The 16,879-nt window shown below is 45.8% G+C and overlaps 1 protein-coding gene across 2 annotated transcripts in view; it reads right to left on the minus strand.

Moving 5' to 3' along the window:
* PTDSS2 (phosphatidylserine synthase 2) overlaps window positions 1-16,879 on the minus strand; it is a 426,270-nt gene that overhangs the window by 316,658 nt on the left and 92,733 nt on the right. The window contains exons 3-4 of one of the 2 annotated variants that reach the window (XM_085644754.1): window positions 10,999-11,203; window positions 109-191 (exon numbers count right to left, since the gene is read on the minus strand). In XM_085644754.1, coding sequence (XP_085500880.1) covers window positions 109-191; window positions 10,999-11,024 — 109 coding nt within the window. In that variant the 5' untranslated portion in view covers window positions 11,025-11,203. The remainder of the gene's footprint in view (window positions 1-108; window positions 192-10,998; window positions 11,204-16,879) is intronic. The other variant, XM_085644752.1, reaches the window with a different exon arrangement.

Consider the following 16,879-nt stretch of genomic DNA (forward strand, 5'->3'; position numbering starts at 1 on the left):
AGGAAAAGTTGCTAAATACAAATATAACAAAACACAACTTCAATATTATCCCTTAGTGTTCACAAGCCAGTGATCTAATACAAAGATTGCAAATCTATTTGAAATTACCTGGGTGAGGTCTTGAAAATGGCCCATCTTTAGCTTGTGTGACACCAAAGCATAAGAACACCAATATACTGGCAACGATGCCTCTGAAATGTAAAATGACAATATTAGGTCCAGCAGTTGGCTCTACGTGTCTCTTAGACAGAACAGACAATATATAATACCATTTTACATTAGTTTATTTTTCAGACTTTGAGGCAGGCCGACCGAAATCCACAATAAAGATATTTCCTAGTGACGCAGCCCCTTTGCTTTTTGAAGTAAAGAACAAGTTACTTACCTTCGGTAACGCTTTTTCTGTTGGATACAGTATCTGCCTGTGGATTCCTCACCTTGTGAATATCCCCTGTGCCAGCAACATTCGGAAACTTTTGTAGCAGTCCACGCCGATGAGGTCGAAGACGACGTCACAGAGACACGGCTCCGCTCGCGACTCCACTGACGTCACCGGCTCCATAAGAAGACCTCGTTGGCGTGATGCCGTCAGTTCCGCCCTTTTTTCCGTGCCTTCGAGGCACACGGACGGACTGACAGCAATATATACACAGTACATAATATACAAAGCAACACACATAGTGTGGAAAATAAATAGAAAGGCAAAAGAAATAACACATTGCCTTTGATAATAACAAATACATTTTGAAACACCATCATATACTTAAGGTATACAAGGGTGGACAACGGGGAGGCGGGTGGGTCAGTGAGGAATCCACAGGCAGATAAAACAGCATTGGCAAGGCCAACGTGTGGCTAAATGAAAGCAATTCTTCATTTACTGTCAAGTTTGTGCTTGTGACAGTGTGGATGAGAGGGTGAATGTGATGGGTCAATAACTGATTGCATGCATGGATGGATGGAAAAATTGGATAAATGTATGAGGGTCTGCATATGTATATCCAGACAGACTAAGATCATGTTAATTCTATTTAGATAGCATTTATGTTAAGCACAGTACAGGTAAAACAAGCATTTGCAATGCAATAGGTCTCGCATTTGCGAGAGTTTAAGCTATTGGCGTTGTAAATGAAAATGCCTTTGATGTATCTGTTCTGAAACCCGACACATAAATAAAATGAATTGTCAATTACAATGCCAATAGCTCAATCTTTCGCAAATGCCCGACCTTTTGCATTGTAAATGCTTGTTTTTTAATGCACTGTGGACCTTACATGACTCGCCCAGAATCACAGGATTTTGACCGATGCCGAGACTAACTTGCTGTACTATTCTGTCCATTGCCAGCACAGAAGCAGATTTCCCACACAGAGTACCCCGACACCAGCACTACAGGCGAGTAAACCTGCAATTTCATTCTGAAAAAGCTTTGGCAAAGCCAGTAGGTTTCGCCTTTGCGAGATCTATTAGTTTGTAAAATAAATAAAAGTACATGTTGCACAACAGCGGAAACTGATGTGCAACATTGCTTTAAGTATGGGGTCAACATGTTTGACACATTGAGGTTTGTAAGTCCTCCTCATTGTTTTCTTGATGCAGTGTTGTGATTATCTTAACTGCCCAAAATGCCCCTTCCAAGTCTCTTTGCTCCCTTATGCACCCCCCAGCTTCAGCAAAAACAAGTTTGGTCAGAGGTTTTACATTGAAGACGATACAGACTTTCCAGGCTCCCAACAGGGATCAAACAAGGTAGCCCCTATGAAAAATGGAAAAGCTTCCTAGCAAGAAACAATATGTTACCCTTGCTACTGAACCATCTACTTAACTGATCTGCGCGCTGTTCATGATAATAATGCTCTTTACCACCTCTGATCTGTCTAAACAGTATATGCATATTTTATGTGCTTTACTACTGCCCGGAGAGGGGCCCTTAGTCTCTCACAGATAATAATTGGCCTTGGGCTGAATGGGGGCCCCTGAAAGGTTGGGTGCCCGTTAACGCTGAAGGGACCTTTGTTACGCCCATGTACAGATTTTCAATTAAAATTGGAAAACTACGTTAATAGACACTGCTGATGACAGGGCACATTTGGGTAGTGAGATTTTAGCTCATTGCCATGGTCTCAGAAACTGCTAGTAAATGACTCTTTCGAAACCAAATATAAAAGCGGTTTAAATTATGAAGAAAATGAAGGGGGCAACAATGGTATTTTGTGCAGAATTTTAAAGTCTGTTTAACCACTGTGCCGCAACTGAAATAAATTAATCTCATATCAAGTGAAAACGATCTAAAATAAGCCAGTGTTCAGCCTCATTGTTTCATTTGTTCAAGAAACAAATCGAGCCACTCGAACAAATATCCTTAACACGTTGAACATAAACTAGTGCAGGAACAGTCAACAAGACAAACCAAATCTTCCCCATAATCAATCAGCGAATAGAAACCTGGACAATTCGCTGTATTTTTAACGTATCCAGACAGTTAATTAGACAACTAACCGATAGCAACCGATTGGCCAATAGGGGCAATCTGCAAATGTCTTAACGGGTGAACAGTGTAAAGGCTGTTTTTTACGTATTTTTGGGGGGGCTGTTTGTGGGCCTATTATGATCGGGGCAGTTTTTCCAGCTTATCAATGAAACTGCAACAAACTCTGCCTGCAGCAAGCACGAATGTGTGTAGTATCTCGTCCCTTGCAAAATGTAGAGGGTCTTTATGAGTTTAGAACTGTCTTGATTTATAAATGTCACGTTTTTAGGTCTCGCCTGGTATTAGCAGCGTGCATGCGCTGTCTCGCCATGCGAGAGCTTCTTGGAATCGATACGGTTCCAGAAGTCATGTCTGAGCACCGCCCGCAATTGTGATTCATGCACGTCGTTTGTCATCATTAATTATTCAAAACAGTGTCATGATTGCACCGGAGGCATTTTAATCCCTCCTGGTTGCCACCCTGTCCGCGTTTGGCCCCACCCACCGGGATTGGATCGTTTACTTGCGGCGGGAGACAATTGCTCTTAAATAGCCGCTTAGCACTTTTTTTGGGCTATTACGGCGTTTAGCTTAAGCAATGGCTGACGCGCCTTTCATTTTAGACTCATTTATATGGCGCACAAATCTTCCCCAAGGGGGTCTCTCAGGGCCTGAGAAGGAAGGCCAAATGTAAAATAAGATCTTTAGAATAGCCACATCTTGAGCATTTTTAGGTCACCTACTAAAGTCTCTCAGAGCAGCGCATGCGCGCTGACTTAGCGAGACCTAAAAATGGCATGTCTTGTTTAATTTCTCTTCGTTTCCGCGCTGGTGCGTGACAAAGAGTGGATACATTTGTTGCATTTTTGCAGGATCCCGCCAGGAGAAATGCTCTGGCGAGCGTATTCACTGCTCTTTGTTCCCGCACTGGAGTGCGACAGAGTAGATACATTTGTAGCCATTCAGACTCTTGCAGGCTGGACCGCTCGGGCAAGCGTGTCCTTTGCTCTTCGTTCCCGCATTGGAGTGCGACGAAGAAAAGATACAAATGTAGCCAGTTGGGAATCCAGATGGCTTGAAAGCTTGGGCGAGCGATAACTGTGTTCTCTGTTACCGCGCAGGAGAGCGACGAGGAATGGATCAGGATACACGGAAAGGAAATGTACTTAATGCAACCAGGGTATCAGCTTGTTTCTTTTGCTGTGTATATTTCATTTCTGCGCAGTAGCGCATTAAGATGCACATGATAACAATTATAAAGGGAAACCACTCCTTTCTTTACCTATACTAGCGCACGAGTGTTAGGTATTTCTGAAGGAGATCTGAAGGTGTCATTCAGATAAGTACTTTCCTGTTTATTTCCGTTTACATTACTCAGCTATCCTTCGTTCTAATGCATGTATCTAGACTATGTTGCAGTAAGCAAAAGAACGGTTTCATTTAACCAAGTTAGACACAGGAGTGTCATGTTTCCAGCAGCTCTGGTGGTGTTCTACAGATGTGGCGTGAATGTGGCAGGATAGAACGTAAGTACACACACACACACACACACACACACACACACACACACACACACTCTTTCTCTCACACACACCCACGCACGGACACATGCGCGCTCTCGCTCTCACACGCATGCACGCGCACATGCACGCTCTCTCTCCCTCTCACACACACACATACACCCACCCACGCACATGGCTCTTTCTCTTGCTCTCTCGCACACGCACACACACACAGGCACTCATGCACACATGCATTCTCTCTCTTTGGTGTGTAGTGCCGAAGCACCATTGATTCCTGCTACGCACGTTAAGTCATTCATTGGTGCTTTTATTATGATACAAGGACCCCTTGCTCCCTGCCAGGCCTCCAGCACTGGTGGCGTGGTGGTGGCAGTGTGCAGTGCCGAAGCACTTTTGACTTCTGCTATGCACGGTAAGGCATTCATTGGTGCTCACTGCTTTCAATAGGGCCATGGCTTGACAGCAGGCAGGCCTCTGCTCCCTGTCAAGTCTCCAGCAGTGGTGGTGCATCATTCATTTCAGCTGCTCAGTGCTGGTGCCCGTTAATGAGTCTCCTGCAGCTGCGGAGACAGCAGTGGGTGCGGTTGTGAAAGGCTAGGGTGGTGTGTGTGCATTCCCTCACACCTTTTCCTGCTCTACTCCATGCTTGTCCCTCGTGTGTATATTACAGAGGTCTGAAAAACACAGCATTTGAAATACCTAAAAACATTAAAAGATTGCTCTTCCTACAACTCTCTCTCCTTCACGCACACAAGCTCTCTACTCCCTCAGTGTTGTGCTTGCCGTTGTGAGCTTCACCTCCCAAGCATTGCTTTTTTCCCTGTGTGCTTCTACCCATTCCACGTTGCTCTCTTTATCCCATGTGCTTCTGTTCTCACTTGCTCCACGTTGCTCTCTCTCGCCCTGCTTGTCCAGCCGCCATCCGTGTTGCTTCTGACCCCATCCTCTGTAATCTTTCCCGCTACAGTACTCTCTGTTGCGTATGAGCCCTGCTTTCGTTATTTCCCTTCACCCGCCTTAAAAAAATTTAAAAAAGATTTGCCACTGCTTTATTTACCAGTACAACTTGGATCAGTAAATAAAACAAGAAAACTTCACATGCACGTTGTAGGTGCGTTCATGTGTTGTGCTTTTACCTACAAAATGACACAGCTGCTGCGACTGCATAATAGCATTTTTTAAATGGGGGGGTTCCTCTTTATCCATGCTGCACAACATTGCTAAACAAGCATTGGCATAGCCAATAGGTCTTGCCTTTGGGACATTAAGTGTTTAGTTATCCAGCACAATATCCTTGGTGCAACAACATCAACTGTTGCATGGCTAAACACTTATAAGGTACAAGGTTTAGCCATGCAACAGCTGATGTTGTTGCACCAAGGATATTGTGCTGCAAAACTAAATACTTATAAGGTCCCAAAAGCGAGACCTATTGGCTATGCCAATGCTTGTTTTAAGTTGGGACAGGCACAAATTTGTTCAGGGAGCTCGTTCCAATGTTTGAGGGCCAGATAGGAAAATGCACGGCTACCCATTTTAACTTTCCTAATTCTCTGGGTGCGGAGCAAGGTACGATTGCTGGATCTAAGTTGTCGTCCAGGTTGATAACCTTCAATTGTATTAGTCAAGTAAGCTGGTCCCATTCCATGCAGGGACTTAAAGACTGTGCAGAGCAGCTTGAAGAGAGCTTGTTTCCTAACAGGAAGCCAATGAAGTTGGCGTAGGAGAGGAAGGGAAGGTTTATTTTGGGCGAGACAAGCTGCCGTATTTTGCACAACCTGTAATTTAGGTAACAGGTCTTCCCTAATTCCTACAAAGAGTTGCCATAGTCAAGGCGACTGATTAGGAGCGACTGGGTAAGGGCCTTTCTGGCATTTAGCGAGATCCAGGGGAAGATATTTCTGAGCATCCGCATGGTCCCGAAGCAGGTGCCTGCGAGAGTTTTCACCTGCTCTTCCATTGATAACTTATTGTCTATTCTAACACCTAGGTTCTTAGCCCACCCTCTTGGGGAAGGAGCTTCTCCTAGTTCTGATGGCAAACCAGTCTGAGGTTCACAGTTCTTCTGCCTTGCCAAACAACAATATCTCAGTTTTAGAAGAGTTAAGTTGCAGGAAGTTTTTCCTCATTCAATTTGCTATGCTAGTCATACAGTTTATAAACTTAGCTGTTGTAACTGCAGGGTCGTTCTCTATGTGCACAATCAGCTGCGTCTCATCAGCGTAGGATATAGTTTCAAACCCGCAGTCTGACGATTGAGGCCAAGGGGGCAACATATAGGTTGAATAACGTGGGGCTCAATATAGAGTCTTGTGGAACAACCTTATCCACCGCAACTGTACGAGACACAAAAGAGCCCAACTGGACGCATTGTACTCTGTCGGACAGATAATTCTGTATCCCTTTAAAGGCCAAACCTCTGACACCAATCTCTCAAAGCCTGTTCAACAGGATACGATGAGAGATGGTGTCAAAGGCTGCAGACAGATCAAGCAGCACTAACATAACTGGAGAGTCCTTTTCCAGTGACATCCTTAGCGTATCGGTAACCTCTAGTAAGGCGGCCTCGGTGCTGTGGGATGCACGGAAGCCGGACTGAGATGGGTCTAATATTTTACACTGTTCTAGATAACTAGAAAGATGTTGGTTTATTAGGGTCTCCATGATTTTGGAACAAGGGAGAAGGGAAATTGGCCTGTAATTCTGTAGATTAGTAGGATCTGCTAGAGCCTTTTTAAGCAGGGGCTTGATGCGTGCGATTTTCCATTTGCGTGGAAAAGTGGCCGTCGCTGATGAGATGTTACAAATGTCTGCAAGTGTATCCGCTAAAACCAGGGTTAGCTCAGACATAACTGCAGGCGCTACCGGGTGTAGAGCAGAACCCGATTTTGCCTGAGATAATAGAACATCCACCTTCTCAACAGTAATGGTGCGGAAGCATTCTAAACTCGGGGAGCAGGGGTTTCCCTGGAAGGGCAGGCTCACTCATGAACGTCCTCTTCAGGCCCAAAGGAGAGATATATTGTGTCGATCTTATTAGTGAAGTGGGTCGCTAAATGATCACATAATTCCTGTGTGGATGGCGGGAGTGGATTATTTGCCCCTGGATTTGTAAACTCCTTCAGGATGGCAAAGAGTTGCCGCGAGGAGTCTTTGGCTCTGATGATGCGAGAGCCTAAATATGTTCTCCTGGCTGCGTTACAGCTATTTAAATAAACTCTGTGGGCCTCTCAGTAGCACCGTTCATCTTGATTGGATTTTCTCCTTTTCCTTTCTTTTACCCTACAAAGGGCTTTTTCCCTTCTGAGTGCATCTGTATACCACGGGGCAGGGGCTGCCCTGGTCTGGATTTTTACCATCTTCAGTGGTGCAATCGAGGCGAAGACATTTGTTAGAGGCCTCAAATTAATCTAAAGCCATGTCACAGTCATTGCGGTTCGTAAATACAGGAGGAGTATAGACACTGCCAAAGGCGGAAGCTGTCACTTTTTTCCAAGCTCAGTGAAGTTCTTTGCGCGGTTGCGAAAGACCTTGCGAGTTTAAGGGGGCCCAGGAAAAACCTAGTACCGAGTGGTCTGTCCAGCTTACCCTCTGCCGAGGTTCTACTATTAGATCTGCGATGTTGGAAAAGATGGTGTCCAATACATGACACGCCAAGTGGGTTGAGCTAACTACTCTAGAAGAGATCAAGCTACTCCATGGCTGCAAGCAGACAGGCAGACTCTACGTTGGCAAGAGCCTCCAGGTGGTGGTTGAAGTCCCCTACAAGTAGGAACTTGTCAGCTTGCACCATGAATGGGGCCAGCCTTTCTAACAGCGCTGTACAAAATTCTCTCTCATTTCCTCCAGGGGGATGATACACTAGAGCTTCCGTCCATTCAAACATATGGGCTCGCTGCACTCTGAAAGTCAGCAGCTCTAAATTGGGGGTGGGTCTTAATATGAGAAGGGGGGACACGTGGCGATTGCCAGACCTCCGCCCCTCTTCCCTGATCTATTGGCACAATCGAATAATCCGCTGGGAAGGCCATTGCCAGTGCAGGTGTGGCAACGTTGTTCAGCCATGTCTCAGTAAAGAGACAGATATCCAGTTTGGCGTCGTCTAGCAGATTCCAAATTTCTGCCACGTGTTTAAGGATAGATCTGACATTAAGATAGTCACAGAAAGGGTACTGCTAGTTCCTTCTCTAGCTGCTTCTCTATCCCTGCAGACTGTCCTCTACCTAAAAGATTCCCCATCGATTCAGCATGAGGGGTGTGTAGGGAACGTGGAGCGTCTACTAATGACCAGCCACAATGAGGGCAGCTCCCATCTGAGAAGGTCTCCACTGCTTGAGGATTATTTCTCCCCCAGAACAGGATACAGCATATCCCACTTGCACCAACCTCTCAAGTAGCGCATCCTAGGCACAGGACATGCCTGTTGGAATACAGGCAGCATCTCCTGGCAGCCGACAGCGTTCAGGCGTGGACGGGCGCAGACGGGCTTGCCTTCGGCGTGCCGCTCGGCTGCTGTGCAGCCACAGGCGTGGTGGTTTATATGCCCCCGGAAGAGTCAGCAACTGGAGCGCTAACCGCTGCTAATGGCAGCACGCAGGTACCAGGAAGTGAGTAGGCAGACTCTCCACTCCACCAGCTGCCTGGTTGTGGTGGACTGGAGAGCTGCCAGAGAATTGTGCGTGCGATACGGTAGGAGAAAGTTTCCTCAGTGTGCCCAACATACAGACTCTAAAATATCTTTTCATTTCTCTGGCGTGGCGGCTTGTTTTTTGTTGTTGTAGATAGCGTGAACCTTTCATTTCTCTGGCACGGTGGCTTGTAGGTTTAGATAGCGTGAACCGGACCCAAAGGACACATTCATTATTTGGTAGGCATGTGGAGATTAAGTGATTTGCCCAGAATCACTTGATGTTGAGCCGACGCAGAGGCTCGTTTTTTTAAATCATTTGCATGGCGGCTGCTTCACATTACTTTTCTCTGCACAGGCGCCGTGATTTATATTAAACACCAAAGTGAAAGTGCAGCATGACAGGATATTGATTTCTACCCCCTGTGGGACCAGCGATCCTTCTCCCGCTCAGTGCAAGACTGAAAACTCCCTAGGTCCTCCGTGCCCACCTAAAGTTTCCGCATAAAGGTACTCCGTGCCCCGCCCTCTCCACACTGCGTCGGTCAGCAAGTCCCTTGAACCTTCTCTGTGCCCTGAAGGTGCCCCGCTCATCCATTAGTGAGCGGCAGCGCTTCACGCCTTTCACTAAGTGCCAACTAGAGCTGCTGTTCCAGTTCACCTTAGTGTAGAAATGAGGTCTGTCTTTATTTCCGGCCTGTCTCTGGATACGAAACAACATATCCGGCACGCATCCTCATGGGTGCCTCCAAGCAACAACCAGGGGTAAGGTGCTGCCTGCGAGGTCACCACAGGTCCCTGGCCCACTTTCTGCTAACCCCAAATCACCTCCTATGCCAAGGAAGCGCTGTCCACAAGCCTGGACAACGGGCATGCTGCTGATTGACCGGGCGTGTCGGCTTGCTGAGGCCGCAGGAGCTCGCCAGGCAGTGAAAGCGAGCGCTGCTGTGCCCACGCCCTTCTCTTCCACAGGGTGCACTGATGAGGGTGCAAACGGGTGCTACCGATCTGTGTCATACGTCTTGCCTGCTTAGTTTGTTTACTGTGCTATCTTTATAGTGCCGATATGCTACTAATGTAGTGTCTACACACTAGGGACGGTCTTCAGTTTGGTTGCCGTACTATTGTGAGGTCTGCAATTGTGAACTTTTGGCGTGGCATGAGTGTATGATGTTTATGTTGGTGGTGTGTGCACATGTGTTAATGAAGTGCCTTGTATTTAGCAGCATTGTATACATTGGTTTTGGCGCGGCAGGTGTGTGGTGTTAATGTATACAGTTATGTGCATGATTCACGTGTAAGGCTGTCACCTGATGCCAAGTGGTCAGCACACCCTGTTTCCGCCCTGAGCTTTCATTTGATAACCTATTGTGATCTTGGAGTTGAAGTTTTAGTTCCTTTCCATTGAAAGAACCAGTTACACCATCAGTCAAAGTGCCAATATTTTGCCACAGATAAGCCCAGGCATGCAAAGATGGCGGCCGGAGGGAGGGGCATCTAGAGCAGGCGTGGCCTCGATGGGTCAGTTGTTCAGTGTGGCATAATAACCACGAGCCGACCTGCAGGTTCCTGGCTGAATATATTGATGGCTGTGGACAGGTAATGCCTAGAGAAGACGCAGGCAGGTAAATAGGGCCCATGTTAGTGCTAAATTGTGTAATCTAGGGTAACGCCAGCAATGAGACTCTGCTCTGCAGGACACAAGTGGGGGCGTGAATGCTCTTTGAACAAGCATTGAAAATGCAATAGGTCTCACCTTTGATTAAGTTAAAGCCATTTGTTTTGCTAATGATATTGTACAGCAAAGCAAATGGCTTTAACGTAATTAAAGGCAAGACCTATTTCATTTTCAATGCTCGTTTTTTTAAGTTAACTAATTTGCCAATGAGGGACACTTAATTGGGGCCCGGGCCTACACTCTGGCCCTGCTTACAGTCTCATATGCATTGACATAGGAATCCGCGACAGGTTATTTTCTCTCTGCAAGTCACAAATCAATTACTGCTCTGAAACATGCACCACTGACCAAACCATTAATGTGATACCTCTGTATTATTCAAATTTGCGCTCAACAAGTGGATGCGAATAAAAGTTAGACTGGGAGCAATACTAAAATTGCATAATAAATCGAGAATGCATGTGGTTATTTTCATTCCCTCTGGAATGGACAATTATTTTAGAATAAGCATTCGACAAAGTGCTTGCCGGGCAGTTAATTAAAAGAACAATATTTCATTTAAAATAAGATAAAAAGCAAAAAAAAATTAACGAATAGCAACGGGCGGGACGGGTAAATTGAAACAAACTGAATCCGGCTAAATGATAAACTGTGACAGGCAGAAGGTGAAAGCAACATGAGCATTTTTAAATGCACTCACCCATTGTGGAGAAACAGGGCACACATCGGAGCTGGTGCCAGGCTGTTGTTGCTGTCTGTAGGGTGTAGCCGCTTAATAGAAGAAGGAAGAAGACCCGTGGCTGAAGCTGCTGGAGTCTGCAATTAAGAGCGAGCGGTGATGTGGTGGACCCTTCCCTGGCGTGAGCTGCAGACGAGGAGCGGCAGTGGCACAGCCATATCGCTGCCTACGAGAAGCGAGCACGTGCACTATTACTGCTGTTCCAAAATAGTTAGAGAGGGTGTCGCAATCAAAACAAACTGCGTTGGGTGGAAGGGCAAAAACTAAACTCGTGCAAATAAAGTGGTAAAAAAAAAAATATTAAAAGAAGGGGGAGTGCCAAATGCTATGTTTTTGCCAGAGGGTGGTCGGGGGCGGAAGCAGCAACGGGTCAAAAGCAACATTAAAGTGCTGTAAAACAAGAGATGAAGAAACGGAGCGTAAGGAGATCGTGCTTGGCCGGTGCTCCTTAGCTTTGACTGGAAATGATTTATTGCTAAGTGACTGACTTAGGAGGCAGGAAAGAAGAGCGATGGAGGAGGGAACCAATGGTAAGTAGGGGCGGGAATAAACAGGTTTTAGTGAACGCAACAGGTCTTGCAGACAGCCCATGAGCACTGACCCTCGACCTAAAAAAAAAAAAAAATGAGTGCGCAGCATACACCATCTATGTGAAAGACAAAGGCGCACAAAAGGACAAATTGGCTGTGCTTAGCAAAAAGCAGAAGCTGTCCGGAAAAAATCTTGCGGCATATCAGCTTTAAAACAGACATTATAGATGTTTAACCATGGGCAAATAGATCTTGAAAGAGGTATAGAAGATGATTAAAGCAGGAGACACACACTGCCAAAGGAAAAAAGTTCCAGAGCCTAGGGACAAGAAGAGTGAAAAAGAAAAGAAACAAGCATTGGCGTTGCCAATAGGTCTCGCCTTTGGGACCTTATAAGTGTTAGCCATGCAACCGTTGATTCTGTTGCACCAAGGATATTGTGCTGTACTAAATACTTATAAGGCCCCAAACGTGAGACCTATTGGCTATGCCAATGCTCGTTAGTTTTAGCCACACTGCAAAGCATCCGCGCTGCAGTACAGCATGGCTACAAAACATTCACATAACATTCACAAAGGCAACAGCTCTCATAGGCGAGACCTAGTGGTTTTGCCAATGCTCGTTACATCAGCATTTTATGGCGCATTGAGCAAGACACAGATGCTTGCTAAACAGGTGCTTGTGTTCCACTGCCTGCCTGAAGCTTGTAGTCACACTTCCTACTAGGGTCACATTCTTACAATGCCCACCAGTGCAATTGTTTCACAAAGTTCAGCAGTGTCAATTTCTCTCGCTCTTCACTAGCAGGTGCATCTTCAACACCCCACCATTACCATTTCTCAAACTCCCCACCGGAGACATTTTATTCACAGCCTTTCAGTGTGTGCTCCTCACCCAGTTATACTTACTTCTAACACTGGCCACAAATTCCAGCTTCTCACACTGCCCGCCTGTGTGGGATTCTCACAACAGTTTTCACCAAAGCACTTCTTACACTGCCCGCGTGCAACTGTCCACCAAAGCCATATTCTCATACTGCCAACTTCTCACATTGCCCACTGGTGCAAGCTTCCAAACTATCCACCAATGCGCATGCTCTACCGAAATCAACACTGCTAACTTCTCACATTGCCCACTTGTGCACCAGAAAGCACAATGGACGAACTAAACAGACAAAACGAAAGAAAGGGGTAAGGAAAGGAAAGGGGCAGCGAGAATAAGTAGAAATAAGGAAGGGAGGGAGAAAAAAAAGAATTGTAGGCGGGCGAAGAAGGGGAGAGAAATAGCGCATAAAGGAAAGAAGAGCGAACAGAGATTAAAAACAAGTATTTACCTCATACAGTAAATGATGAAGCCCTGGTTTTGGGATGGATTGAAGGTGTGGGGAGGTGGGGGGGTATTGTGTGGGGGATGGGCGGGTCGCCTCTGCTGTCTGCCAGCACTGGGGCCTGGGGAGTCTCCACAGACCTTGTTCCCGCACAGTCCTGGCGGTCTCCTGCATCACTCCTCAAACTCGTATTGCCTCACACCCCCAGACGCCCACCCACGAGGACCCCTCGGTAGGCTTCACTCTCCCGGCTGTGGCAGCGGTGGAATGTGCCACCTGAGTGCCAGGCCTCGGCTTCGCAGGGTGGAGGGACAGACAGCCAGACATCCAGTCTTACAGAGTTTGGCTGCGGGCGCAGGCGCAGTCGGCTGCAGTGTGTAACGTAAGCTGTGTCGAGCCATGCCAAGACAAGCATGCAAGCGCCAGGCCTGCGCCATTTGACACCCTGCCTCGGCCGGGGCAGGCGGAGCCATAGTGTGGCCTGCACACCAGGGTGTGCAGGCGTCTGCAAGGGCCTTGGGCATGAGATAGTACCATGGATGGGGGGTTACAATATTATTACCTGATGGGAGAATCGTTGCGTGGCCTAGGGCCTATACCGGGGTCTGGGTAAAGTGAGAGTACCACGAACTAAGTGATGGACGGGAGCAGAGCTTGAAGTGCGCCGGGACCTGCAGCAGAGTCGTACTAAAGAAGGAGACAGAAGGGGGAGGGAAGACAGGAGGGTCATGCGACGGTTTCCCTTGTGGGAACGAGCAGGGGCACCATATGTTTGCAAGTTAATTACAAACATATGGTGTCAAAGCTCGCTCCCGCAAGGGAATCGCCACACCTGCACGCGTTACCATTGAAGGCAATGGAATGCGTGCACGTTTTTGCCTGAAAAGGCGCATCAATGGCTAAAGGTCTTTCTCCTATGCAGCGCTTGCGCGCTGCTAGGCGAGACCTAAAAAAGTACCTTCAGTAACGCCTTTGCTGGTAGAGACAGGATCTAGCAGCAGATTACTTACCTTAGAATTCGCCCCAAACGCCAGACTGGATCTGGAAATTTTTCACAGTAGCACCTTTGCAGAGGGTGTCAAACAGCTCCGTAGTGACGCCGACCACCGGATCTGACGTGGACGGAGTCTATATAAGCCCTCCCCTGACGCACTGACGTCAGTTTCATCTGAGACTACCTACCGTGCCAACACAGAGCCACACATAAACAAGCATTTGCAATGCAATAGGTCTCGCATTCACGAGCTATTGACATTGTAAAGGACAATGCCTTTTATTTGGGTTTTAAAACATATATAAAAGGCATTGTCATTTACAGCACTAAGAGCTTAAATTCTCACAAATGCGAGACCTATTGCATTGCAAAAGATTGTTTTTTGTTCTCTGCAAAACGCCATAATCAGGCAAAAGATTTATCATACCGAAACCTTTCTAAAATGAGGAGGGAAAGAAAAGCATTTTGCTACATATAATAGAACAATGCTTGGAAGTAAAGAATAGCTATGTCCCTGCCCCGTGTTAAGCATGCTAAATGGAAAGTCAGTCTTCAAAATAAGCACTGCAGGAATCCCATCGACATCACCAAACTAGGGCCAAGAAAGGTTCTGGAGTACATGCCCTTTACATGTGTCGCCAACATAACGTACATCTATGCAGCGATTCATATACTTTATGAGGCCGCGAAGCGCTCCTGTGTATATCGTGTTCTTTGCAGTTTACTGGAGTGCTTAGTTGACAGAGTAGAATGAGGCATTTGATGTGCTTCAGACATGGGGCAGGCAAGCGACACTGCCATGAGCATGAAGTTGATGGAAAAGAATAAGGCCTCCTGCAGCAAACGGGGATAGCGACCAGAGTTGAAATGGGGAACACCTATACAATCGGAGCATCTATGACAGAGAAAACACAACGACATACATTGGAGAAAGACCAAAGTTCAGACAACTACAGAGTTTAATAAAGCCAAAATGCAACTGACTGACGAGATGTTGGCAGAACATAACCAGAAAACAGGTGTGAAACTCTGCTATGAAGTGAGAGAAGGGTTACAACAAACAAATGATGGACGGAATGCTGACAATGCAGACATTCTCCCCCAGTCAAGAGATCTGGGTTAAATGAAGTGAAAGAAGAGCACACAAGGACTATACTAAGGTAGTTAAAAAAAAAGGTCAACACATGGAAGACCTCAACACATAACCAGTTTCAACCAATGCAACAAAGAACTGCCTAGCGACATATGGAGTGCACAACTTGCAGTGCAGACATTCTTCTCATATATGTTTAAGGAGAACAAGTCAGGTACATTTTCAAACAGCAGTCAAAACTCCCAGCAGTAATCTGCTAACAATGCATTCAAAACTAGCAGAGAAGGAAACATGCATACATGTGTGGGGCCAGTGTCCCCGTCAGCTAGCAGCCGGACAAGGCGATTCATGGCTCAGTAAACCCCAAAGGTTGATAGCTGGTACACTATCATCCACTCCAGTATAGATGAGCCATAAGAGGTACTGAACTTAAATTACAAAAATTGAAATCCAACTGAAAACCCCTGTGGACCAAAATAAAACACCATCAGGAAAAGAGAGAAGGCCAACAGATATGCAGACAGGTCACCATGACTGCCTTATGTAGTGCCAGAACAACCAGAAGACAATCCGTTAAACTGGCCACAGCAAACACAATGGTGAGTACCAGGCACCCTGCAACACAATCCGACATAGGTGTGCAAAGCCTCAACAATGTGCTTCTGTTAAATGTCATACCCACCTACTTCAAACTACAACAGATACAGCCCCAAACGAGCCAATGGGTGAAGTGGACGGACTCAAAGTCTACTTTTACACAAGAGGTCTTTGACATCGCCAGATTTCAGAAATGCCTTGTATGAAATTTCCTTTGTTCTAGTGAATGTTAAAGTGTACTTAAGTATGGCGCACAGGGACTGTTGAACAGACATGCAAATGAAATGTAGTAAGTGCTTTTGAACTTTACAAATTCCAGACAGGACTTCTGGAGGAGAAAAAAAAATGATGGGTACAAAGCCATGCTGCACCCTCATGTCAAAGCACACACGTAATGTGATAGTAAATACATGAATTTAATCAATCCATTACGCCAACATGAGACTAAATTCAAAGTTATAATTACGTCTCAGTAAAGGAGAATATGGAATTTTCAAAAAACCACCATCAGTTCGTCAACTAGAAGAGGGTTCTTAGCAGGATGAAAACTTCAAGCCTTACAAGAAATCTGTAGTAGAAATACAGGAGAAAGGGACTTTTCCAATGGGTCGCAATAGCAGGGGGAAGTTATCAAAATGAAGAAAGCTGGAGCATTGAAAAAGTGCAGTAAATAAGGATCTAGTGCCTCCTATTGATACATGAGAAAGTTCAACTCTCTCATGGGGCTTCCAATTGAATTATCCCATGTAAAAGCATAACATGTTCTTGTGGAAGGCTTACGTATTTACCAAGAATCTCTGTAGAGGCAGAAGATAAATTCTGATTTGTTTATTAAAGGAACTGTGGAGACAGGTCGCCAATTTCATCAACAACAGGAAGTGATAAAATACCCTACCCTATGCTCTAGAGAAGGGATTTAATCTACTGGGAAGTTTTAATCTGTGAGTTAACATACAAATGCAGATTTATTTATTTTTTATTTCAGTTTCATACAGCGAGAACTTGACCCAAGGGTATCAGAGCACTTAACAGAGATTGCTCTACAACATTCACAAACAATCCCAAAGGGAAATGAAAACAACAATAGGTATAAATGAAGATAAAATATAAACGATGGTGGAATAAAATAGACAGGTGATATAGTTCGGTGGCAGCGATCGTAGGTTAACTCAAAAGTAGGAGAGTGTACAGTTCATTTCAGAGGTAGAGTTGATCAGGCTCATTGATGGATGATGGGGGAAGTGCATTAAGGAAGTCGGTTGTTCTAGGAGGGTGGATTCAGTTATTTAGAGAGAAGTAGT

This window comes from Triturus cristatus, chromosome 3_1 (assembly GCF_964204655.1).
Source record: "Triturus cristatus chromosome 3_1, aTriCri1.1, whole genome shotgun sequence".
Lineage (NCBI taxonomy): Eukaryota > Metazoa > Chordata > Amphibia > Caudata > Salamandridae > Triturus > Triturus cristatus.